At 41.1% G+C, this 24567-nt stretch overlaps 1 protein-coding gene across 1 annotated transcript in view; it reads left to right on the top strand.

Moving 5' to 3' along the window:
* Positions 1 to 24474, top strand: part of GRIK1 (glutamate receptor, ionotropic, kainate 1) — a gene marked incomplete at its 5' end in the record, with an annotated part of 73232 nt that extends 48758 nt beyond the window's left edge. Inside the window, 7 exons of the mRNA XM_009872902.1 lie at positions 634 to 837; positions 1588 to 1811; positions 7348 to 7466; positions 11612 to 11829; positions 17099 to 17324; positions 21674 to 21924; positions 24325 to 24474. Coding sequence (XP_009871204.1) covers positions 634 to 837; positions 1588 to 1811; positions 7348 to 7466; positions 11612 to 11829; positions 17099 to 17324; positions 21674 to 21924; positions 24325 to 24474 — 1392 coding nt within the window. The remainder of the gene's footprint in view (positions 1 to 633; positions 838 to 1587; positions 1812 to 7347; positions 7467 to 11611; positions 11830 to 17098; positions 17325 to 21673; positions 21925 to 24324) is intronic.
* Positions 24475 to 24567: the final 93 nt, after the last annotated feature.

Genomic DNA, 24567 nt, shown 5'->3' with positions numbered 1-24567 from the left:
AAAGAGCTCAAATTCTCCCTTTCCCTTCCTTGTATATTGCCAGAGGTCTCTTGCCACATTAAACTGCAGAAACCTGCTTGCCCAGGTCATCTTCTATGCAAGATCCCTTAAAAAGAAAAGCAACAAGGTACTTTGCAGTCTACCTATGCTGCTCTCCATTCTTTCATGTGAATACTCACTCAATTCACAGCTATTTTGTACATTCAATATTTTTTAAATAAAGATTTATTTAGCACAGAATATAAAATTTTAGGCTTCTCTCATGATGGTTTTTCTGTTATTTAGGCTTTTCTCTCCTTCAATATCCCTTTCTGGCCCTTAGAGTGGGACAATGCAGAGTGCAGATCCTAGGTCTAATTTTGGAGCTGCTAAGCACTACTTTAATTAGAGCTCCTGGGAGCTATGAATGGTTTGTTCCACTAAAAATTAGGGCCTTTATACTTATCACTAATTGATTCAGTCAATTTGTTAACGCACCTAAAACAGCTTTTAATGGACATGGTAAATTACTAGTTTCCATCTAATTGCAATCCATTTATTCATTTATAAAATATTAACATAATTTAGAGAAACTGATATAATCTGAAATAAACCTCATTTCTATCACTGTATGTCTACTGTCTTTTTCTACAGGAAGATCCCTATGTTATGTACAAGAAGTCTGACAAGCCCTTGTATGGAAATGACAGATTCGAGGGTTATTGCCTGGACTTACTAAAAGAGCTGTCAAATATTTTAGGCTTCATCTATGAGGTCAAACTGGTTTCTGATGGTAAATATGGAGCACAGAATGACAAAGGAGAGTGGAATGGGATGGTCAAAGAACTCATAGATCATGTAAGATTGAATCCTTCTCTCTTTATTCTTCTTTCACCTGTGGTATTTTATGTGAAGCCAGGCCAAATGAAATGTTAGCTTCAGTTTTCTTTCTCTTTTAGAGCCACTAAGTCTGTCTTTATTGCCACTTGTCAGAGTAGGAAGTTGCATCAGTACATCTGAAACAACAGTTTGCAGGTGTTGGGGGGGAACCTCCATCCACGGTGGGGCAGCAGGCACTGAGCTAGAGCGTGTCCTGCCCCCACCTTAGCAACAAACTCCAGTGGCAAAGGCTGAACTTCCACCTCACGTCTGCCCTGTGGCAGTCTCTGGTCTGTGGACATAGTTCCTGCCCAGATGTTCATAGAATCATCATCATAGAATGGCCTTAGCTGGAAGGGACCTTAGAGATCATTTTAATCCAGCCTCCCTGCCGCCAGGGATGCCACCTCTCGACTAGATCAGGCAACACATGGGGACCGAACGGGAACTGCTGTTCCAGCAGTCCTTGCACACTGTTTGTCCCACAGCACAGGACCGAGTCCCATGTCCCTTGTCAAACCTCTCCTACTCACGTGAAAGTCACAAATGTCCCTCTGCCTGCAAAATGAGGAAACAGAACGTCGCGTGCCAAATAATAACCTAGCAAGGTTAAATTTTGTCACACGCTTCAGAATTATGGTGAAAATTCATTTGATGTTTGATACTTGGGGGGAAAAATGGGAGGGCAAGGAGTGCATTTGCTGAGTATTTTCCCATTTGTGTTTTCAGAAAGCTGATCTCGCCGTTGCTCCTCTCACTATCACCTATGTAAGAGAGAAAGTAATTGATTTTTCCAAGCCCTTCATGACGCTGGGAATCAGTATCTTGTACCGGAAGCCTAATGGGACAAACCCTGGTGTTTTCTCCTTTTTAAACCCTCTTTCTCCTGATATTTGGATGTATGTTCTCCTAGCCTGCCTTGGAGTCAGCTGTGTCCTGTTTGTCATTGCAAGGTAAGATGCAGGTGTAGTTTTAGATGCATCCGCATTAACTACCTCTCCTCCCACAGGTGTTGCATGGGCTCTGCGAAGTATATACAGTATAACACTATCCTAAGGGTTTTATCCAGGTCTAAAATATAATGTTCTAGAAATTCTCTTGGTATTTTCACATCAGCATTGCTATCACTTTTATATATTGCAGTGTGATGAGATTTTACTTTCCTTAAGGGCTTAACGGAGACAAATATCTAATGAAATGTGTCAGCTTTTCTTTGTCAGTACACAACATCTCAGCAGACCACATGTTGAAAAATGGTTTATATTACTTGCGTGTAAGCACTTCTCTTTTCCACTAACAGCGCATACCTTAAAAGGTAAGAAAGAGGACGTGAACATATTTTTGCTGAAGGATGTTAATTAGCTCAGCTAATTTACCCTTGAAAATACAAGATGATGCGACTGGGAACCTCAGGGGTCAATCTGCAAGGTGGAGTATACCCAAGGCTCTCTCCTAGTGCTGTCCTGAGGTGCACCATTCCTGTCAGTGTCCCTTTTCATAACCAGCAGGAAATAAGCACATACATATCGCTTTTCCAGGTGAAGTCAAAGCTCATAAAGTTGTCTAAGGCAGGTGTGTCACAAAGTTTCTGGACCGATGGTCCGTAGTCACATCTCCAGAGAACCAGGAGAGCACTCTATGTTCTTATCATTAAATGTTGCCTTTAAAAGCTCTAGACAGCGGGTATGGTTTCACAAACTGGGTACAAACTACTTGTCGTGGCCTCAGAGACCATGGACCACAGTCTAGGAGCCAGTTGCTCTAGGGCTCTGAACAAGAGCAAACCAAGCATGAAAGAAAATGAACTTAGAAACTTGTCAGAGGAAACTGGTCATTTGATGCAGACTTTTTTTCTATAGTCCAAAATAAACCTAGACTCTGAACTGGTACAGTTATTGTCCTTTTCCTCAGCTAGTGGCCTTTTAATTTCATTTCCAACTCTGTTTATTTGATTTCATCCTATCCTCCATTTTTTCCTCTTTTATAATTTAAAGTGCAAGTATTTTTATTACCACGTCAGAGAGATTCATGTTTTGGTTCTTTATACTGACAATCACTAAATAAGACTTTCTCCACTTCTCTTATGTATTATTTTGCATGTACAAAAAATATATTCCACATTATGATGAACTTTAAAGGTCCCTTCTAGCCCAACACATTCTGTGATTCTCTGATTCGATGATCTATGATTCTATGATTATTAAACTATACAGAAAATGATCCAAGAAAATATTTGTACTATGAAACATAAGAACTGAAGTGATGTATCTTTGGGAGTCTACACATTCACATCACACCAAAAGTGACATAAATGCTGCAGTTAATGTTGCAAATTGTGGCGTTTCTTTAAGAAGTCAACAATAAAGTATATATTCCGATGTATACATACATATACCTCATTCTAAGGTGATAAAATAACGGTAATCTGGATCGTTAATTCTGGTTATATAGTATGTTACACCTGACTTCCACTTCTGTGTGAGCCAGGACAAATCACAGAGTCACAGAATGTTAGAGGTTGGAAGGGACCTCGAAAGATCGTCTAGCCCAAACCCCCTGCCAGATCAGGATCCCTGAGAGTAGGTCACACAGGAATGCGTCCAGGCGGGTTTTGAAGGTCTCCAGAGAAGGACACTCCACAGTCCTCTGGGCAGCCTGTTCCAGTGCACCAATTGCCCCTTGTCCTGTCATTGGACATCACTGAAAAGAGCCTGGCTCCATCCTCCTGACACTCCCCCCTGACATATTTATAAACACTAATGAGGTCGCTCCTCAGCCTCCTCTTCTCCAAGCTAAAAAGACCCAGCTCCTTCAGCCTTTCCTTATAAGGGAGATGTTCCTCTCCCTTAAACATAAAGCTCTTGCTGCTCTTCCTCCAATTCACTGTTGTCTTTGAATCAAAAGACATAGCCCTGCAAAACTTTTACTCACCCAAGCGGTTCTGCTGGCAGTGACTGGCCTCAAACATACATTTCTCTGTGGTCCACTGAAAAACACTGGTTCTAGGTGGACAACTTAAGCAAATGCTTTGCTTGTTTGCATTCTATACTGGTACCAAAGTGCAGAAGTTTGTGAGATTTTCTTTTTCCTTTAAATTGCTGAGAATGAGAAGAACGAGAAAGGACTTAGAGAAGGAGAGGTCATGGGTTAACTTAGTGTTGGCCCTAGGTAAAAGAAAGAGTTTATACATTCCTGGCAGCTATGGGAGTGTATACAATTAGTCATGACTTCCCACAAGTTCTTGCAGTGGCTCACTGTACCAGAAATAATAACTCTTACTGTACGCGAATCATGATCTCATTCATGACTAATATTAAATCTGCTCAACTGTGACAGATTGACTTTTCTGCAGTGCCAAGACTAAAAACATCCCACAGTCGTCTGCCCCTCAGAACAGGCGGAAGGGAAAACAAAGCCCAAGTTATCCTTGGTGCTTCTATTTTTTGTAATAATGGCATCAAGTTTGCAAGAATAAATAAGCATCAGGGTCCTCCATCTGCTCACAGGGCTGCCTACACGCAGACACATGGCCAGGAGCAAACCAGAGGGAAACACGCAGTGCTGACAAATCACCAGCTGTGAAACCTTTTCTTCCTTGGCTGTTAAATATTTCTCCAAATCACACTGTAGCCTTTGGGTCAATCCATAGGTTCGAACTGTGTAACTGCATTATGTTTTGTCTTTGAAATCTTTCTAAAAAGCACTAGTTCCAGGAACAGCATGACTGATTTCTCGATGGATTTGTGTCTTGTGGTGGACTGTGATTGCCAATTGAAGTTTGTTTGTCTGTTTGTTTGCTTTCCCTGCAGCTGAAGGATTTATAGGCAATCTTTCCTGTGTGGATTAACTGATACGTAACGAGCTGTGAGTTCATCCTGCAGCTTCTCTCCTAGTGGGCCTACTACTGCAATGTTTCACACCACTTGCAGGAATATAAGAACCTCTAAGGCCTCTTCCTATTTGTCAAATGTGGCTAAAACTAGCTAAAAGGCTTACATGTCATTAGAGGTACAGATCCCCACACATTCATAACACACAGCACAAAACCCAACTTGTCACAACCTATATATATCAAATTTGCATGCCATTCTTATAAGCCACTTATTTTAGAAAAAGAGGAAAAGAACATACTAATTCAGCAAAACAGTTAACATAATTTTCTGAATGGTTTTTCTCTCTGACACAAATGCTTCTTCTGAACTGATGCCTAAAAGCAGTGCATGATTAGATTGCAACTACATAGGCTGAAGAAGTACACAAAATTCTGTTCGTGTGTCATCTTAATTTACTTTAAACTTAATAAATTTTAATTTACTCCAAGAAGCTAAGCCATTCTTGCAGTCCACATCTAGACCTGTTCATATCTTCAAATACATCAAGATTTCTGCAAGATTTGCCAAGTGTTTCAGCAAATAATGGTTAGATTGGTTTTAAGAACCTCAGGAAGCATCCACTTGCTAATACTGCACCAGTAAATTAAATGGTTAACAGTATTTTGACACTAATTCATAGAAGACAAATACTTGGGAATAATTTTCATAGACTGTGATATCTTCCTGTTATTTTTCAGGCTCTTCAGCATCTGAATAATTTCTCGTTTGTCCTTGAGCCTTATGTAGCACTGTCATTGTTATATTAATTTTTAAACTCAAACACTGAAGATTTTATCACTGTAAAGGGTTACAGACTGACAAAGCTCTTTTTGTAGGTACACTGGCAGTGAATTAATAAGTAATTTTCTGCCAAAATTTCCCTTTACTGCTAATACCCTATCAGCTATGCTGTTGATGTCAATGATGGTAGAGCTAGGCAGCTGAGGTAACCACCAGTGGTGAATAATGTCACAAGGACCCTATATAAAAAGGTGCTTAGGTGACCTTGAGCATCTCATGTTTATTGGTACCTTCAGCATAATTGCGGCTGAAGGACCAAAGAGGAAGAAAACCAGAGGAAAATATCCAGGAAAACAGGTCTGAACAGTGAAATATAGCTGAATTGTAAGCCAGCCTCTTAGGGCTCAGCCTAGTGATAGAAACACAAGCAAATCAACTTGTGTTTCCAAGTGAAAAAGAAATATATACCTTAGTAGCATGTCAAAATATACAGCCAGAGCTATAAAAATCTTTCCAGACTGGCAGAAAGGGTGTTGTTGCCAGAACCTGAATAATGGTTGTTGTCTGACAGGATGCAAGACCCCAGCCTTGGGCTTCCCAGTCAGGTCAGGCAAAGTTATTTGTACATCTTCTTACTGTCCTGTATTAACACTGTGGGACCCTGTGGGTGAACATTCAGCATGGGACCTTTTCACTTCTAAGACAGTTGACAGCTCAGGCAACCTACAGGTCCTAATTCTGGGTCTCTTGTCAACGATGTTTTTCCCCACATGTGTACAAACTGATTTTGTTACTACATAACAGTTGCTTTAATTATTCTAGCACAAATTTGAAACATATAACCTGCTGATTGTTTTTCTTTTACTTGGAGTATGCAGAACTGTTGTATCTTGAACCTGAAGACTGTGTCTTTTGTTAGGATTTTTAATACTGTCATACTAGTAATGGTAATATTGTACGGCTAATGGCATCCTAAGCTACATACTGTTTCAATTAGTGGGTTTATTATTATCAGAGTTCATTACTTCAGCTAAGCAAGGCACTCTGCTTGCAACCGTGCATAAATTCAATGCTTAATTATATTGTTGAAACAGTAATTAAAATGTATTGGCATGACACTGTCAATTAAAGCTATATTCATAAACTTGAAAGAGTTTGCAGCAAGCCATGCAGCGGTGGGAAGCAACAGCAGGCAAGGTACCTCGGGGAGAAATGGTCCTTGCTGTGGCTCTGCCAAGTGTTGTGCAGAGCAGAAGGGGAACAGCTTGCAGTTTGCAGGACGGTCGGTGGAGAGTAGAGCAGAGTTCTCCTGTTAAAGGCAATCCTCTGCCGAATTCTCTCCTGGTAATGCTGACAGCATGGCCCAGTAGCTCTCAGGCGCTGCAATTGCTCCCAGACACCTTCAAACGATCCACAGCCTTCGGCAGCCTCGTGCACGGAGAACGTGTTCAGCGTCCAGCAACTCAGCGATGGCTGCCTTTCGGGGGATGCTACACCTTCATTATTTTCTAAAGGCTTTATAAAAGAACAGCTGTGTGGCTTCCAGTTGTCCCCCCACCCCGGCAAATGTCTGTTTGTCTGTCAGCGGTGCAGGCAGGGAAGTCGTGGGGCACTGCAGCAGCCCTTGAGAGCTCTAACCCAAGAGCTGGAGGAGTAAGGGAGCAGCCTCGTGCTTGATCCAGGACTGTGAAAAAGGCTCCTGGCGTCGCAGCATTGCTTGCACAAGGCAGGTGTGAGATGTCCCACAGACGGCCTTTCAGCTGAGGTTTTCCTTTTTCTTATTCCCTTCATTAACCTCCTCACTTTGTGTGTTGGTTTGCTGCCGCTGTGTGTACTCTATTTGATGTTTACAGATTGTTTCTGTTAACTGCCGCAGGTTTACACCATATGAATGGTATAACCCCCACCCGTGCAACCCAGACTCAGATGTGGTGGAAAACAATTTTACTTTACTAAATAGTTTCTGGTTTGGAGTTGGAGCTCTCATGCAGCAAGGTACACCGGTTACACTCCGTTATCGCACACGTCCCACAGTCTGCTCAAGGGCTTCTGTGCTGGTAAACTCCACCCTCTTGTAAATATAACGTATACTGTAAAACCTGATCTCAGAAACTAAGCAATAGAAGAAAGGAAGAAAACAACATGTCCCTGCAACCAGGAGCAGGCGAGAGGAGGAGAACCTCTGAAACGCAGAATAGGGCTGCAGCAGAAGGAGGGAGAGGAAGCATCTGGGAGAAAGGGAAGCGGACAGGGCCACAAGGGAGTTTCTGGAGCTGAAAATCACAAGAGGAATATGAAGTGCTTCATGCTGAAGTCGAGTTTATTGGGATCAGACGTTTGGCAACAGGAAAATGTTGGGCTCCATCCCAATGGAAACAGTAACAGTCTTAGCTACCCTAGAAAGACTGTTACAGCTGCCAAACAAAAAAAAATATACTCTTTCTTCAGAAGGGTTGTTAAGTTTACTGGCAATTGTCAAACACTTTGTTTAAAACCAAAACCAAACCTTTTTTTTTATGGCTTTTCTGCAGGTATGAGTCCCATCCTTCTGTAAATGCATCCAACCCTAGAAGCATTAACTTAACCCAGTTACAAGTCCCTGTTGCCGATGATTTTGGAAAAAGATGACATTTTACTCAGTTGACAAGGAAGGGCAGTGAAGCTTACTCCATATGGAAATTCAAACAGATATGTGTACTAAACACATTTGTTTACGGTGTGTATGTTCTAAGGTTTCCGATTAAATCACTATTCACCAAAACTGGGGTCCACTGCAAAGAACGAAAATATTTTCTGACAAACATTTCAAGTCGAATCAAAGCTGAACAAAAAACCCCACCCCACAGCAACAACCAAAAAGGCAATCCAGAGGAAAGCCCAGCAGTACCTTGGTATTAAATTCCTAAACATTTAAGTAAGGAACATAAAACCATCTCTGCGTTCATCCAGGTACAGTTTATTCTTCCCTCTTTAATAGACATGAGTAGCACACAAAAAAAAATAAAAAGAGGATTTTTTTCCCAAGATATGGTTAAGAATATACTTTGTATTGTACCCAAAGTGCACTTGCTTTTATTGGTGCACCAATGTATTGACAGCATATAGATCTTCCTCACAGAAAATACTTTGAAGGAGGTTGGGTGAAGGAAGAGCCATTCTGTTTCGCTTTTCTGGTTTTCTTCTGATCTGTCAGTAGTACACAAGCTGAGGTTTTACAGTATCAGGCAGGTGTGTGTATATAACTGTGATTTCCCTGTGTGTGAAAGTGCCCCAGGATTTTGTGTTTCGATGTACTGCCTTTTTTGGAGTTTACCATCATCCACAGCAAACTGTGGGATGCAGTGTCTGCTCGTTACCACTACCTTGGGTACATGACAGTCAGCCCCAACCAGACTCTGCTTGTCTTTCAAGAAGATTAAAAACAAAACAAAAGAGAGAAATGAAAGAAAAAAAAAGGAGAAAGAAAGAAAGAAAGAAAAAACATTTGTAAGGCAACACAAATGTTTCCATGTACAAACTTGTGGTGCGTGTGATTGTAAGTGCATCATCATTAATGTGACGAGTTTGAACATGATGTGAATGGTTGTGAAACTCTGCATTTAGCGTTACCCTCTTCCCCGTTGGCAGCAGCTGCTTGTTATGCTTGATTGGAAGCCACTTGTTATTAAATTTTAAAATGTGATGATCAGACTTTCTCTTTTCTACAGAGCGTGAGCAAAGTCTGGATCAGGATTGGCTGTCATGTCTGCCATAAAAAGGCACTAGAGAGACTTCAGCAAGTATTGTCTCTGACCCCGAGTCTTGCTAGCAACGTTTTTATTTAGACAATTCTTCCCCTGTTTTCCCCCTGAAAGTCTCAGATGTGTTATGAATACCCTGAAGGCATCCAAACAGGGCACATTTCATCCAACTCATTCAGAGAAATGATCACTTTCAGAAAGGAAAGCGAGCTGTCAAAGCCCCAGTTCAGCCAGGCAATGGGTCAGACCAGGAGCATCTGGTTAAGGCAAGCGCATAGGGCAAAGCCAATGAGCATGGAGCATATAGTAATGTTTTGGCTGGAATCAAGACCCTCAAAAAGGTGAACATTGAAATAATTATGGGAGTGATCAAAAGAGATGCTGGGCCCACTCAGCTCAGCTGGGAGCAGAGCATGCTCAGCACCTCACAAAAGCCAACCGGTAGCTCACTGCATAATTAATAGACTGTGGCATTTTGAGCTTAATTGAAGTAAATATATTCTGCTGCTTTCTCACAAACAACTTTTTGCTAGAGGAAGTCACAGGAGGTTTGGCATCTCACCCTACAAATTCCGCACACCGGGACTTCTCCGCCTACTCTCTTGTGCTGCCGTAAGGCTGCGCTGGCAGATTTCAGGGCTGCTTGTTACAATATCTGTAAGGTATCTGGCTCTTGTGCATTATTGGGATGTATATGTCAGAGGTAGGTATTGCAGCAGGATCCAAGTGTAGAAATTATAGTTGTATAGCTGTCTAAGCTTAAAAGAAATAATACCTTTGGGATGACCTGAATCAGCACTCCTAGAAGCCAGCTTTTGCAGGTCAACCCCAGCCTAGAAATAAATACGCACTTTTCCTGAGAACTACAGTACCAAAAAAACCAGGAAAAATATTTCATTGCATTAAAGAAGGAATTGTAGTCTGAAAAGCAAGAAAGTACAACAGACCACAAATACAAATCCAGATAGAGCTACAGCTCTTTAAACAAGCATGTTTGAACTAGAAAATTTCAAGTGACAGTTTTTGCTTTTAGACTGCTGACTTAATTTGAAATCCATGCAGCACCAGGGCTGCACATCCAGAGCATCTGCTCTCACAGTTAGGCAGTTCTGTCAACCTACTCAAACCCTTGGGCTGTGCTTAGCTTTGACCTTTAAGAGACATGTCTATATGGTTACAAAGCTAAGTTAAATCTGTTTGCTTGTTGTTTGGGAAGTTTTTACCCTTTCAATATTTGCCCCAAAAGTAACATTCAGAGTTTTTATGAAGTCTGAAAATATTCTCTGTAACATGTTTAAATTTTTTACAGAAACAATTAAATAGCTGGGGACAGATAATATGTCAACACATTTTTCCAGTAACAGAAATATGTGTGTCACACCAAAAGCTTTATGTGCTGAGACCTCCATTCCTAGGCACTTAAGTACTTTCTTAAGTCCATCCTTCATCAACAAAATAATTTCGCAAAGGCTTAACTCCGAAGTCAAAAGTATTCAAGTGCCTGTCTAAGTGCTTTGCTGAACCAGATCCTTGAATCCCACATAATGAGCTAAGTTCAGTGGGGACACCTCTAGAAAAAACAGCACAAATCTTGCATTCGAATGCTTAGAAATACATGTCTGCCTTAAATACGTTTATCATCTGAGATGTTTAGGAGACATTTTAGTGCACTTAACACCCACATGTGGTATTCTGTGGGTTTTTATGACAATGGCAGATCACTCTGATTTTTATTTGTGTGACACACAGGAAGATCTGCTAAAAGCTTTCCAGCAATAATGAGTGTTAAATACACTGCACAAAATTTTCCATTGCCCTGTAGATCCAAAGGACACATCCATTCACACTCTGAATTTTCAAATGTAAACCATGCATTTGTAATAAGATGTCTTCCAGATTCGAGCTCAGCTTCACACAGGCTGATGAGTTCTCTGGAACTGTATTGATCCCCCTCTTTCTGCTTAGATTTGTCAATAGGATGCACAGGGTAGATTTAAGTTATTTCTGCCAGGTAGTTTGTAAGCAGAATAGCTTTCTGCTAAAGATGTGCAAAAAAAATGATTACAGCATACTCACAAAAAGAGACTCAGGAAATGGACAAAAATACTAGTATAGCTTGCTGGGGATGTCAGAGGTTAATATCACAATGAGCATTAGCTCAGAGATGTAATGGGGCTTAGACCTAAGGATAATTCCATTTGTCATGTATCACGGCATACATCCCCTTCACAGTGTGTTACCATTATAAATGTTAGCTGTGCATCTGTGAGATTATTGTTTAAATCATTTTATCATACTACAGCTCATAAAAGCATTCTGTGCCTAAAAGCAGTCTGTGGTATCAGGAAAGGCATCTTTCAGCATCATTTTAATATGATTGTTTTGATGATATTGTAACAGGATCAGAACTGATGCCCAAAGCTCTTTCTACCAGAATAGTTGGAGGAATATGGTGGTTTTTCACCTTAATCATAATCTCATCCTATACTGCCAACCTGGCTGCCTTCCTGACCGTGGAGAGGATGGAATCCCCCATAGATTCAGCAGATGATTTGGCAAAGCAAACCAAGATAGAGTACGGGGCTGTTAGAGATGGATCCACAATGACCTTCTTCAAGGTAAGATGGCATCAGCTAGCTCTGTACGGTCGGACTGACTCATGGCCCTCCAGCAACAAATGGTGAGGTGGAATTACAGCGTTTCAAGGATTAGCGTAATAGGTAAATACATCATTTGCTCAAATCCATAGAGGATCCTTCAACAATATTAATGTAAAAGATGGGAGATTTCCCCTAAGGCATCTGGAGAAACAATCCCATGTTTTATTACTATGAAGGGCAAATCCGTGCCTTTGATGCGAGGATCTGAAGGGAATCAGGGCGTGGACATGGGGACATCCTCCTCCAGGTTTCTTCTCAGGGTGAGATCTCTGCTTCTTCCAGCTGCTTGGCTAAGATCGCTTCTGAAGATTGCATTTGTACCAGAATAATGCTGTAAGCAGTGAAAGTCCTAGTCTGTTTGTCCCTTTTAAAAAAAAATGTCCCATGGTCAGTATTGCACAGACCATTAGTGTATGGGCCACGTATACACATGAACACATCTGTAAGTAAAAGATTGTTTTCTGTGGCTAATTGCTTTGTAGATAACTGCATTCTTTTTTTTTTCTTTTTTCTCACTATTATTATTAATTACCTACAAAATGGGTTAAATCTGATAAAATCTCAAGCTAAAAACCAGCAAGCTATCAATATGGGATGTACTCCCAAAAATCCTCTGACAATTAGAATTAATTAGCAGCTTCATCAGTAGTCTCAGCAGGGAAGTAAAGCACTGAATGAACCAGTATCATGCTTTTCACTGTAGCACCTAAGAATGGTGTTGATAGGCAGTCAAATATGCAGTGCCTTTGAAGATGATGAGATGCTGTGGGGAAGCAGCATGGGGGTCAAAATAACACTCGGGCCATGCACGAGCCCTCTCCCCAGCTGCTCCAGCCCAAGTCCCCTGCCCTGCTTTAACCACGAGTCCTTATGCTTCTGCAAGAGGCAAAATGCTTACACACAAAAAGGATCTTGGCTAAAGTATTTGGGTCATGTCTCAGAACAAATAATGCTCATCAAGGACATTTTAATCACATAATAATATCTGATAGCAGGCTATCCCTGCTGGAGCTCTCAAGGGTGAACTGCCCTTCTGATACCTCTCCTGTGGCTGAATAGAAATGTTTTCATGCAGAAAGAAACACACAAACTCAGTATTTTTCAGAGTCTAATTACAGTCAGGTCTTGAAACGATGAGCTGACATTTTCATTAAGATATGCTGGGAAACTCATCTGGAGGTATTCCTGGAAACTGCGTAAGGCAAGGACTGGACTCTTAGCAGGGATGTAAGGCAGGAGGAAGCAGCTGTGTTGCCTTCTAAAGGGCTCTGGGAAACTCCCTTGGCCTAAGAACTCTTCACTGCCCAAAGGCAGTCACTGCCATTGCTATTCTGAAGTCAAATTCAGCATCAGAGAGAAAACTCAAAAACCTGTTTCTTCTTTTTTTTTTTTGGAGGAAATAGCTTCTGAATTTCAACATCGGAAGTTTGGAACAAATTTTTAGAGCTGTTTTCAGCATTACACTGATTCTTTTTTCACCATTAATCCCTAATGTTAAAATTTCTATGCTTACAAGAACACAAATCTTTTAAAAAAAATACTCTTTATCACACCAGTAAACCAGTAAGACACACACGTTGTTGTATAAAAAGTGTTATTATTCTAATTACACATATCCTTCAAGATCCTCACAAGATTAGGATTTCTTTACACCATCCAAAACTTAAAAAAAACCAATCACAGTAAGGCTCTGTGCAGTTAATACAATACCCATGTATGCAAAAGGAAGACTGTGTGCTCTGTGAGGGCATGATGTTACCTCCTCCGCTCTGTAAAATACTGCATATACTTCTGGAGCTAAGTAAGCCCATACACACAGATACAGCAGTAAAAGACCTGAGAATCAGGAGAAGCAAAAGTAAGAGTTTCTGGGCAGCGGTTATTCCCATTCCCACACGTAGTTGTATGAATTATGGTATAGCACTTTGCCATAACTTCTCTAGAGAAGACACTTGAAATACCTCAGCCTCTTTTGGGGGAGCTGTGGAGACCTGACTTGGCCTGGGCAGTTTCCTCCAGGCTACCCTATGCCACGATGGACTCTGGGAGCACCCCAACACCCAGGGATACCCCCTGACAGCCATGCCCCTATGATTTGAGGGCTGGAGGAGCTGAGCTGGGTTGAAAGGTGCTTTGCACCACGGGCAGTCATAGAATCACAGATTTATAGAATGTCTTAGGTTGGAAGTGACCTTAAAGATCATCTGATCCAACCTCCCTGCCACAGGTAGGGATACCCTTAACAAGACCAGGTTGCTCAAGTCCTCCTCCAACCTGGCCTTGAATATCTCCAGGGAGGGGGCATCCACAACCTCTCCGGGCAATCTACTCCAGAGTCTTGCCACCCTCACACTGAAGAATTTCTTCCTAAGATCCAATCTAAACCTACTCTCCTTCAATTTAAATCCATTTCCCCTTGTCCTGTTGCTAGACAGTCTTGTAAAGTGTCCTGCCACCTGGGAGTGCTGATGTGATGGTGACAAGGAAGGGGGAAAGGAGGGATCAGCACAAGCAGGTGCAACAGCAGTAAAAATGCCCCGCAGGAGTGTAGCATGGGGATGGGTTGCACTAAGGAAGAGTGTTCACATTTCCTGTGTTGCAAGGTTTGAATTATCTAAGGGCTATACCCAGTACTTAAAACAAGAAATGCCAAGAGAAACAGCAGACTCTTTCAGATCAACATTTTTTTAAAAGCAAAACGAGGTTCCTCACCATGGAGGAGAGAGGAACAAGAGAGTGCCCATTGTGTAGGACACTAGGTGCAAAGACCAGATGAGTCTGATTTTCAGGATTATAAGAATACACATGGCAAAAGGATTTCTGAAGATGTCAGGTGCAGAAAAACATCCGGGTGTGAGGTAAACTCTGAAGAGCTTTGGTTTAGGACTTTGTGCTTGAAGTAGCAGCAGGAAGCCCCTGAAAAAGTATGCTACACAATGTACCCACTGGATGGAATGCAGTGGGAAACACATGAGAAAAGCAAAGTATTTTGGCTGCTTTTCTGAAAACTCTATTCACATTTATTCAAATTGATACCACTTTTTATATTTTAGTATATGCATTGCTTACAGTGCATCTACTAACAGTAGTGTTTCTCCACTAATTTTGAATGCCTTACACTAGTATCACTGTTGTAATAGTGTCCTCAGAAAAATAATTGCAAAAGAACAATATTTTCAAGAAAGTTTCTGCAGCACCTCTGCCTTCTAGCCAGGTAGTAGGGAGAATGAAAATAAAAGCAAATGAAGTAATATGATGGAAAAAATGAAGTTCTGACTTTTAAAGAATCTGAGTCGGCCTCCTCCCTGGACAGAGGTCCCAGATCTGGCCATACTAGATGAAAATAACCAGAAAACAGGGCTTGAACAGCTAAGGAGTGCTCCAGTGTGGGCTTCTAGGCAAGCGAGCCAGCAGGATCTCAGGCAGCATTCACTACCTGTGTGCATGTGCAAATTTGGGAAAAGTCCAACTGAAGGCAAGATGTTTCACATCCACAAATCATGACACACACATATTTCTCCAGTCTGATGTCCTGCTCTGTTTCCAACACATCTATATATCTTCCATTGCTTTCTTGCCCCTCTGTGATGATAAATCTTAACCTCATGTTGCAGTTCTTGCCACCTTCTACCTTCTGATACACAGACATGTTTCTACTGAAGCCAGTGAGAATCTGAAGGCCAGAATTTGGCATATATATTTGGCATATCCTGAAAATAATGGGAGTTGGCAAGTTGAGAAGCTGAGATCTTTCTTTCAAACTCAGCTGAATATGGAATATATCCTTCCAGTAAATTCAATATCAGAGTCAATCTACTACATAATCATATTGTCAATTTAAAAAAGTATTCCCAACTGAGCAGTAAAAATGTTTTCTACTAGTGAAGAGCCACTTAACCATCTTCAAAATTTAGTGTTATCCTGTGGCTTACCAAACTTAGGTGCAATTTAGGTGACATTCACAGGTATTGAACTTACAGGTGAAGCATATTAACATTTAAAGATTAAAGAACCAGAAAATCAGCTTTCCCTAGGAATCCCCCAAACACTGGTGTTTAATAAGCACATAAGTTCTCCACACAGTGAGCCTAAAATCACCCGTGATGGCTATAAACCAAACACAGGGCCTGTGGTGAAGGTGAGGATATACTGCCCTAGAACTGGGGAAGCATAAGCGTGTGGAGAACCTTCACCTCATATTTACACTACAAGGTCTGTGTGTGTGTTTGGCTCATGCTAGGCTGCAGCCCATAGTAGTTTTGCAGTGACTGGCTTTGCTGTCTTGAGACAAAATCTTCCTAGTGACAGCTTCTAATGGTCCAGCTGTCTGAAGGTCTACCTGGATATTTAATCCAAAAGTGACATTTTGTGCTCATTGTTGTTTGAGAGCATACAAGAAGTTTAATCATGTGTAAGTGCCCAACAGGCTTTTGGTATGTAGGTAACACATCTCGAGCGTAGCAAGCACAGGGCTTCAGCATGTCCCTGAGCACTTTCAGCTTTTCTTTTCGTAACCTCCAACAAAGGCAGAAGTGTAAAAACGAGGGCACAGGCCCCTCGCGGACTCCCACAGCATGGGAGAGGAACAGGGAGGAGGGGATGTTCAGCACTAAATGGAGGTGGTTGGGGCTTCTGGCATCCCTATTCCGTGTGCAGCTGAGCACTGACAGAGGACACAGTCCTCCTTTTAACTTCAGTGGGAGAAGGAAGAAGTCCTGAAATCTGATTGCGATAGAAAGCAGAAAACAGAAGTTTGCTTAGAAGCCTCTTTGAGTTTGTTTCTCAAGCTTTATCCTTGAAGTACATGACTTCTAGGCAAGTGATATCAGTAAAAAAGAGCCAGTTCTTTATTCATCATCGGGCTTTTGGAGTAGTGTGTTTGCCCTGACAGGCAGAAACACTGCTTCTGAGTGTAGCAGTATCCAGCTGCGCTTGTTTAGCTGGGTTATGTACTGTAATCCATGTAACAGCATTAGCTCAAAAACTTCAAAGCACTTCACAATCGTGCCAGTAATGAAGTTCCTGGCACTGCAAAGAAGTGAAAAAGAGAGATTCCTCAGCATAAAGCACAGTAAGAGAGAAAGGCTGCGGGAAGGAAAATCCTGCTACCAATTCTCTTTCATTCAAGATGTGCTATTGGCATGAGTCACAACAAAAGTCTGAGGAATATTTTGCAAGTGTAATTTGGGTGCTGGTGTGATTCCGTGCCCTCATTTCCCTTCCTTAGAAATCCAAAATATCAACGTATGAGAAGATGTGGGCGTTCATGAGCAGCAGGCAGCAGACAGCGCTGGTGAAGAACAACGATGAGGGAATCCAGCGTGTGCTAACAACGGACTATGCGCTGCTGATGGAATCAACCAGCATAGAGTACGTGACCCAGAGAAACTGCAATCTCACCCAGATTGGAGGGCTCATTGATTCAAAAGGCTACGGCGTGGGAACTCCCATTGGTAAGATGCTTTCCAGTGTTGTGCATTTCAGAAGTTTAGATGGCCATTTGAATCATGTCCTGGTCTATTAGAAACCTTGCTCATTGAAATAGACCCTGGGAGCCTCCTTTTAGGCAAAACATCTACTCTTGTCCTGCTCATCTGCAGCAGTCTCTGCAAGCAAGAGGAAATATAACAATACAGGCTATATCTGCACTGGAGCAAGGTCGAGTGACCTGCCTGCCTTCTGGCACATCCCATTCACAGCAAACTGAGTGTCCTCAGTGCTGCTCGAGATGCAAGTGGCTCTACAGAAATTCAGTTTAGTTTGAGAAATCAGATAGCATTTCTGGGAAAATAGAATTGAGCAGGATAAATGTTATGTCCAATGAATGCATTCCAAATAAAGCTGCATAAAAGCAGATGAATTTCTAATCTATTTCATGACCTCAGAGCAACACATAAGAACAGTGAGAAGCAATTGCAAGGTTCTGCATCTGCATCAGGGATTTCAGTGTTTTGAGCTAAGCAGAGCCTTAAGACTCTCAATCTCTGTGAACTCTTTCCAGTAGATTTTTTTAGCATATCCAATATCCTTTTCAAGATTTTCTAATTGTAGAGAATTAGAAATTGTGTGTGCTTTTTTCCGCGGTGTTCTTGTGAATAATTGGCACTGGGATGCCAGATCCTTTTCCTATATCATTTACTTCTCCATACTGCTCACATATGACTCTCAGTTAATAACTGTGCAATTTTATTGTCTTCAGGGGAATTATTCAAGGCAATATCAGTTTACACAGGTATAAAAGTATTGAAGTATTTGGTCCATTGTTTCATAAACAAGATAGTAATAAGGGAGAAACACCATTGCACTTTGAACTGTGATTTTTAAGCTACCGAGTACCTCAGGCAGATTGTCATATATATAAAATTTTAACCACAGTTTTCCACTGGCTATGTGAAAACAGCCTTCTCACATGGAGGAAACAGAGAAAAAAAGCCAAAATTCCAAATAAAGGCAATTATACAGCAAGAGTTTCCTTGCAGTTATAAAGCTGCCGCACTTTAAACCAAGAACAATGAAGGAATGATTGGAACAGATGGTAATCCTCAGAAAAAGAGCATCTATTGGAAATACAGCTGTGAAATATGTTTCTCAGATGTTTCTTGTATGATAAATAAACCTTATTTTTTTTTTAAGGAAAACCAAGAAAATTCAAGGGAATAGATATCTCCAAACACTATGGAATAATTCGATGCCATACAGCACCCATCTTAAATTCTTAAACAATTGAGTTCATAAACAGGATAAGCCATAGAGATCCTTCCACTATTCAGATGGACCTCAAATGCTCTATATTTCTCTCATAGCATTAAAGACTGTTGACTGCAGAAGCTGTATGAGGAAAAAAAAACAACAAACAAACAAAGAAAAAAAATGTCTGTGGCAACATCAAAGTTTCAGCGAGTCTTAACTGGTCTGCATTCAGTCCTTCAGAAAAATACATAACCACATGGCTAGAGTTTCAGTAACAAAATTATACCTCGCACTCCAAAATTTCCAGTGAATGAGCTGAAGGTCATCACTATTTGGGTCCCAAAGAAATGGGAAGAAGAGTTTTCAAAAGTTTTATGAATCCAGGAAATGCACTATTTTATCAGAGCATCTTCTGCAAATAAAACACTGCAGATGTAGGCTGTCTTCCTATTTTGTGATCAGTTAGGGTAAAGGAGATTTAGGCGTATCAACAAACATCTCCACTTATGTTTATTGTGGAGCCAATGGGTCACAGAGAGGAGGGCTTTCATCAGTTTCTTGGCAGAGAACAGTACTGATGAAAAATCTACAGCAATGGTTGGGGGTGAACTTAATGCGCTCTGGAAATGCTGCTGTAACAAAGGCATCTTTAAGAAAGACCTATTCAAAATGTCACCCTCGAAGGAATCTGGTTGAAGAAAGCGACTTTATTATAGATGTCAGTACAGGTATTAATTCCAGTATCACTGCCAGTGCTGATGCTAGTAATTCTAACACTAAAGCTATTACCGGTTACTTGGGAGACTGCTAAGAAAGTAGATAGATGCATTTCTTGGCCTGAGAGGGAGAGTGCTAATAGCTCAGAGGCCACTAATGATATGCTGAATATTCAAAGAGGTCTTGAGATGGATCTGTGTGCAGTTTTAGGGCTCACCAATAAAACATCACCATTCCGACACTTCAGGCACACTTGACAAACTTTAACAGCACGGATAGAAATATAGATGTACCTGTTACCCTCAAGATGAATTGCGATAATCCTGCTGGCAACATAAACATCACAAGAAAGAATGAACATCACCACAAATCCTGCGCTGTGACACAGGCTGCTTCACTTTACCTAACAGCTCTGTACTTTCATACAAAGGAAATAGATGAGTCGTGCAATCTAACAGACAAACCTTTCCTAAGGTAGAAACAATTCTGCTCTTTCTTCTGAGAGGTGCTGCTGTTTTCTGTGGTAATAATTCACTTCTCTGTGTCAGGTTCTGAAGATGTTTTTGTTTTGTTTTCTGTTGCGCTTATTTTTGGTTCCTTAATAGCATGCATAGAAATGATCTATTCTTACAGTAGGCATATTTTCCTTTCAAAGCTGGCTACCTCGAGCAGTGGCTGCTGATTGCTTGCTTCCCAGATGGACTTTGTGTAATCTGACACAGCTCTCTTGGCATCTGTGGTCACAGCATGCCCTAATGCTGGCAGTAAGATACACTGAGAAATAGCTGCGTGTTGGCGCAACAAATGAAGAACTGCAATGTTTTTCACACTGATTGTTCTCAGACAATGCTGTGGGCTAAGGGAAATGGAAAGCAGAGAGGGGGACTTCTATTCTTTACACAATTATTTTTAATAATGTTTTTCACGGCAATATAAGACAGCAAACTGAAGCTGTGAGGCCAAATTTCCAAGGCTCTTCAGATGTTTAAAAACACAAAAGTGGCGCCTACTGAGTTTTTTCTTAAGTGTCTATGTCTACATGCACACTATCACTAAAATTCTGGCACACATTCTGCCTTATAAGTTAGTTTACTTTCATCAGCTTGAGAACTACAGTTACTTTATTTCACAGAAAAAATGTGATTTCTGGTGAAATTTCAGGTTAAGAAAATAGATTTATTGATACACTAAAGGAGAGGAAAGAATGGGGGGTAGTTAACTATTTGGACAAAGAACTGGTAACATTGTATTTCAGCCCAGATGCTAAATGCTTCCAACTGCAGGAAGTCCAACATGTCAGGATTTGGGGGCACACATGTGCTTTTAGAGCCAAAAAGACCTTCTTGGAACTCTCTCCTGCTTGTTATCATAAATCCGTGCCCTTTTAAGAAAAGTCTCTCTCACAATGCCAAAACTAGCTTCCACTTGCCTATTATAATTAATAACAGGTTTGTTGCTCTTATTGTTGATAACTTCAGCTTCTGGCAACATGGGAGAAGATAATCGGTAGCAATTTCCTTTAACTAGGCGCTGCTCCAGGAGCGGGGTGAGGGGTAAGCCTCTCCCTTATCCCCCTTTAGGGCTACAGACTTGTGCTTCTGCAACAGCACAAGCTGATTGATGGGACTTAAAGGCAGCAGAGATTTTGGAAGATGGAGAGCCAGAGCAGAGTGCATGAGAGGCAGACCTAAACAGATTGAACTGCCCGATGTGACCCCCGCTATTTGCCAGATAATGTACAGGCCTATTAATGCCGCTGAGCCTGAAGACACGTCATTTGAGCAAGCTGTTGGCCAGCAAATCAAAAGCATGAAACAGTTACTATTTTCAGCTTGCAGTGCCAACATTATTGCAAGTCACAGAAAAAAAAAAGCTCCACTGCCCTGTGTTCTTGTAGGGTAGCTGAAGTAGAGTGGTGGGCTTGTACAGGTATAAATGAGAAGAGAATGTGTCTGACTGTGAGCTTTCCTTAGACAGCTACTCATTTTGCATGCAGTAGGAAAAATAAACAGATGTTGCAATAAATAGAAGAGATGCAAAGCACAAAGTCTCAAAGGATGCTCAAAGCAATATTCAAACATGTTATGAAGGAATTACTTAGCAAGAAAACCCACTGCCAAGGCTTAAATAAACCTCAGTAGGAGACCCTAGAAATTATAATGAATTCTCAAACAAATAACCACACCAAAGAAGCCTTCTGCTTTCCAGTCCCCAGGGCAGACACCAACAAATAGACCTCTTGCCTCTTTCAGTCAAAGAGAAACCAACACTTTCTAGATAGAATAATTAATCCTGTGATAAAGGAACACTTTTGCTCCAGATAGCAGCCGCTTGCTCTGTCCCTGCCTTTTCTTTGCTGCCACCAGTTCTGATGGGTCTTGCTCTCACCTTGCAGGGTCTCCTTACAGAGACAAGATCACCATTGCCATCCTCCAGCTCCAGGAGGAAGGAAAGCTACACATGATGAAGGAGAAGTGGTGGCGAGGCAACGGCTGCCCCGAGGAGGACAGCAAAGAAGCCAGCGCTCTTGGGGTGGAGAATATTGGAGGCATCTTCATAGTGCTTGCTGCAGGGCTTGTTCTTTCGGTGTTTGTAGCCATTGGTGAATTTATATATAAATCAAGGAAAAACAGTGATATTGAGCAGGTGAGTCATCAATTTCCAGCTTTCTTATGTTTCTGAGAGGCTGAGGTTTGTGGATGTGGAAGTGACTGCATTATACACCTCTTTGGTGGAGTGCAGATTTTGCATTGCTGAACTTTCACCATACATTTCTGGCATTAAAGATAAATAATTTATTAATAAGAACAGAGAAGTACGTCACCTACAGTCCAATTAGTGCTGCTTAGTACAGCAGTGCAGAACAAGAGCAATTAATTTCTCGAACAGTTTCTGCTTGATCTTTAAGATTTTGAGTATAAATTACATTGGAAAGGAATAAAACATGACTGATTTTATTTTTATGGTATTAGCATCAGCCCTCTGAATAACAACAGGAATCTATTTCCAAATCCCCAAGTGTAATTTTTCTCTCAGTCTAGAAGGCATTTTTTTTCACAGCCAGGAGTTTACACACTGTGCTGAAGCCTGCACTTCAAAGCAGCAAGGCCTACTGAAAGGTGATGGATGCCATAGTAAAGTAAGATTATGGAGCCAAAGAAATTCAGGTTATAGCTCCACTGAAGTGTAATGAGCAATTTGAAAGGGCAGAGGGAAAACAGAGGAAATGCTATGTATAAATCATGCCTTGAGTGTTACAGCAGTTTGTGAGATAGAATCAATCATTAAAATAGAGTGTAAACACCCATTTACCAAACCATCAGACACTGTAAAAGAAACAATACATGAGCAGTAACTCAGAGTCTGTTCAAAAGGGTTGTCTGCCAACCCTCTTACTCTGGCTGCCTTTCCTGGTGACTCTTTGGTACTGGCCATGTCCTGGACCCTGATGTGTCCCTGTTGAGCTCAACTGCTAGAGCCACTGTGGTTCTCTTCACTTCAACAGGACCTGTTGTAGCGATGAGGGTCACCTTGCGCTGCAGGATTGGTGGCCCCTGATACGATCACCGAGACACAGGCTCATATCACCTAACTTTAGGCTTCTATACAAGAGGCGTCTACTTTGAAGTGAGTTGTTTAAGCACTTTTAGATGGGAAAGGTAGGAGCTTTTCCATGAGCAATTCTTCCTTTTCATCCGAGCTGTAATCCTGCAAGGCTGATGACATAAATGCCAGAAATGAATGTTGAGAAAAATAACCTTAATGAAGGCAACAGGGATGAGTGGGAGGAGAAGGAGAACATTTTGAAGTCAGTCTCAGAGGTACAGTTTACACCACATACACCAGTAGTGCTGGGGCATGAGAAGGATTGATACCTGGGTAGAAACAAGCACTCAGGGCTGAGGGCCTTGAGAGGACAATGTCTGGTTTTCGGTAAACCACAGAGTAAATCACCCATATCTCCTGCTGCCAGTGAAGAATCACCATAAGCTAAGGCCACATGCTTGCTGTTCAAACAGGTGAAAAGAGATGAGGTGAAGCCTACCATGCATCTTCATTTTCCAAATGGCATTTGTTGTTATTTTGGGTCTATGACACCTAATGCCAATGTCGGTGGACTTGGTCCTCACAGTATCCTGCAGGAGAGGGCAGCTCCTGAGCATGCAGACATCTCCACATGTGCCTGATAAAGCCCTCATTAAAGGCAATGGCACTGTTGACGAGCAACAGACACAGCTCATGTGGAGCAATTTTGCAGGCCATATCAATCAAAGTCTCCCTGGTTTAGAATAAGTCAGGGATAAGGGATAAATGTATCTTGCACATATTACAGCTTTCTGATTAGTACTTTAACCTTATAGAGCACTCTTAGCACAAAATACGTAAAGAATGTATCAATATGTTTAATTCATGTCTAAGGAGATTTTTCATTCAAATATGTTTCAGAGAGCAGTTGTAGCTCATTAAAATGTTAAGTATAAGTGCTTAATAATGTGAAAACTCTTCAGAAGTCCAGGAACTGCAATACATTCCTCAAGTCACAAAGAAAGTAGACCTAAAGCTTTATATTTACTTAGCAATATATTGGGTGAATAACATAGTATTTAGGGATACATATAGATATATATGTGTATATATACCATTTCTCATACTGTATTACTGTTTCACAGCAATGTGTTGCTTATTACAGGCAGTCTCTTAATGATTAAAATCTTTAAGTGGTTAATGTGGCAACATCATACTTCTTTTCCAGAAGTTATTTTGCAGAAAGTAGAGTACCAGAGATTCTAGTGTTATTTTCTGATATGTCTCAGCTTGTTTTATTTTTATTCTGGTGAAATAAGAAGCCTAGGTGGAAAAAGCTGTACAGTGTATACCATTAACCTAATCCAAAGCATGAAGTCAAATACAATCTATGACTTTTCTGTTTCCATAAATAGAATCCCTTTTGATTTAAATAGTCTTTGAATCTCATTCTCATGTTTGCTTTTAATTTTACTTCTGTCATTTATTTATTTTCTTCATTTTTCTTTTCTTGCATGCAAGGCCTTTTGTTTCTTTTACGGACTACAATGTAAGCAAAACCATCCGTCCAACTCCACCTCTGGCACCACCTTATCTACGGAGTTAGACTGTGGCAAGTTAATCCGAGAGGAGCGAGGGATTCGAACACAGCCCTCAATTCACACTGTATAGTCAGGAAAGAAAAAAGGTGTGTCTGATGGAAAGCATTAAACAGTGCACATAGTAGCAAAGGTTGTACTCACCAACATAGAGTTAATGACTTCA

The sequence above is a fragment of the Apaloderma vittatum genome, unplaced genomic scaffold, assembly GCF_000703405.1.
Source record: "Apaloderma vittatum isolate BGI_N311 unplaced genomic scaffold, ASM70340v1 scaffold197, whole genome shotgun sequence".
NCBI classification, from domain to species: Eukaryota; Metazoa; Chordata; class Aves; order Trogoniformes; family Trogonidae; genus Apaloderma; species Apaloderma vittatum.
This window is presented reverse-complemented; position numbering and strand designations above follow the sequence as displayed.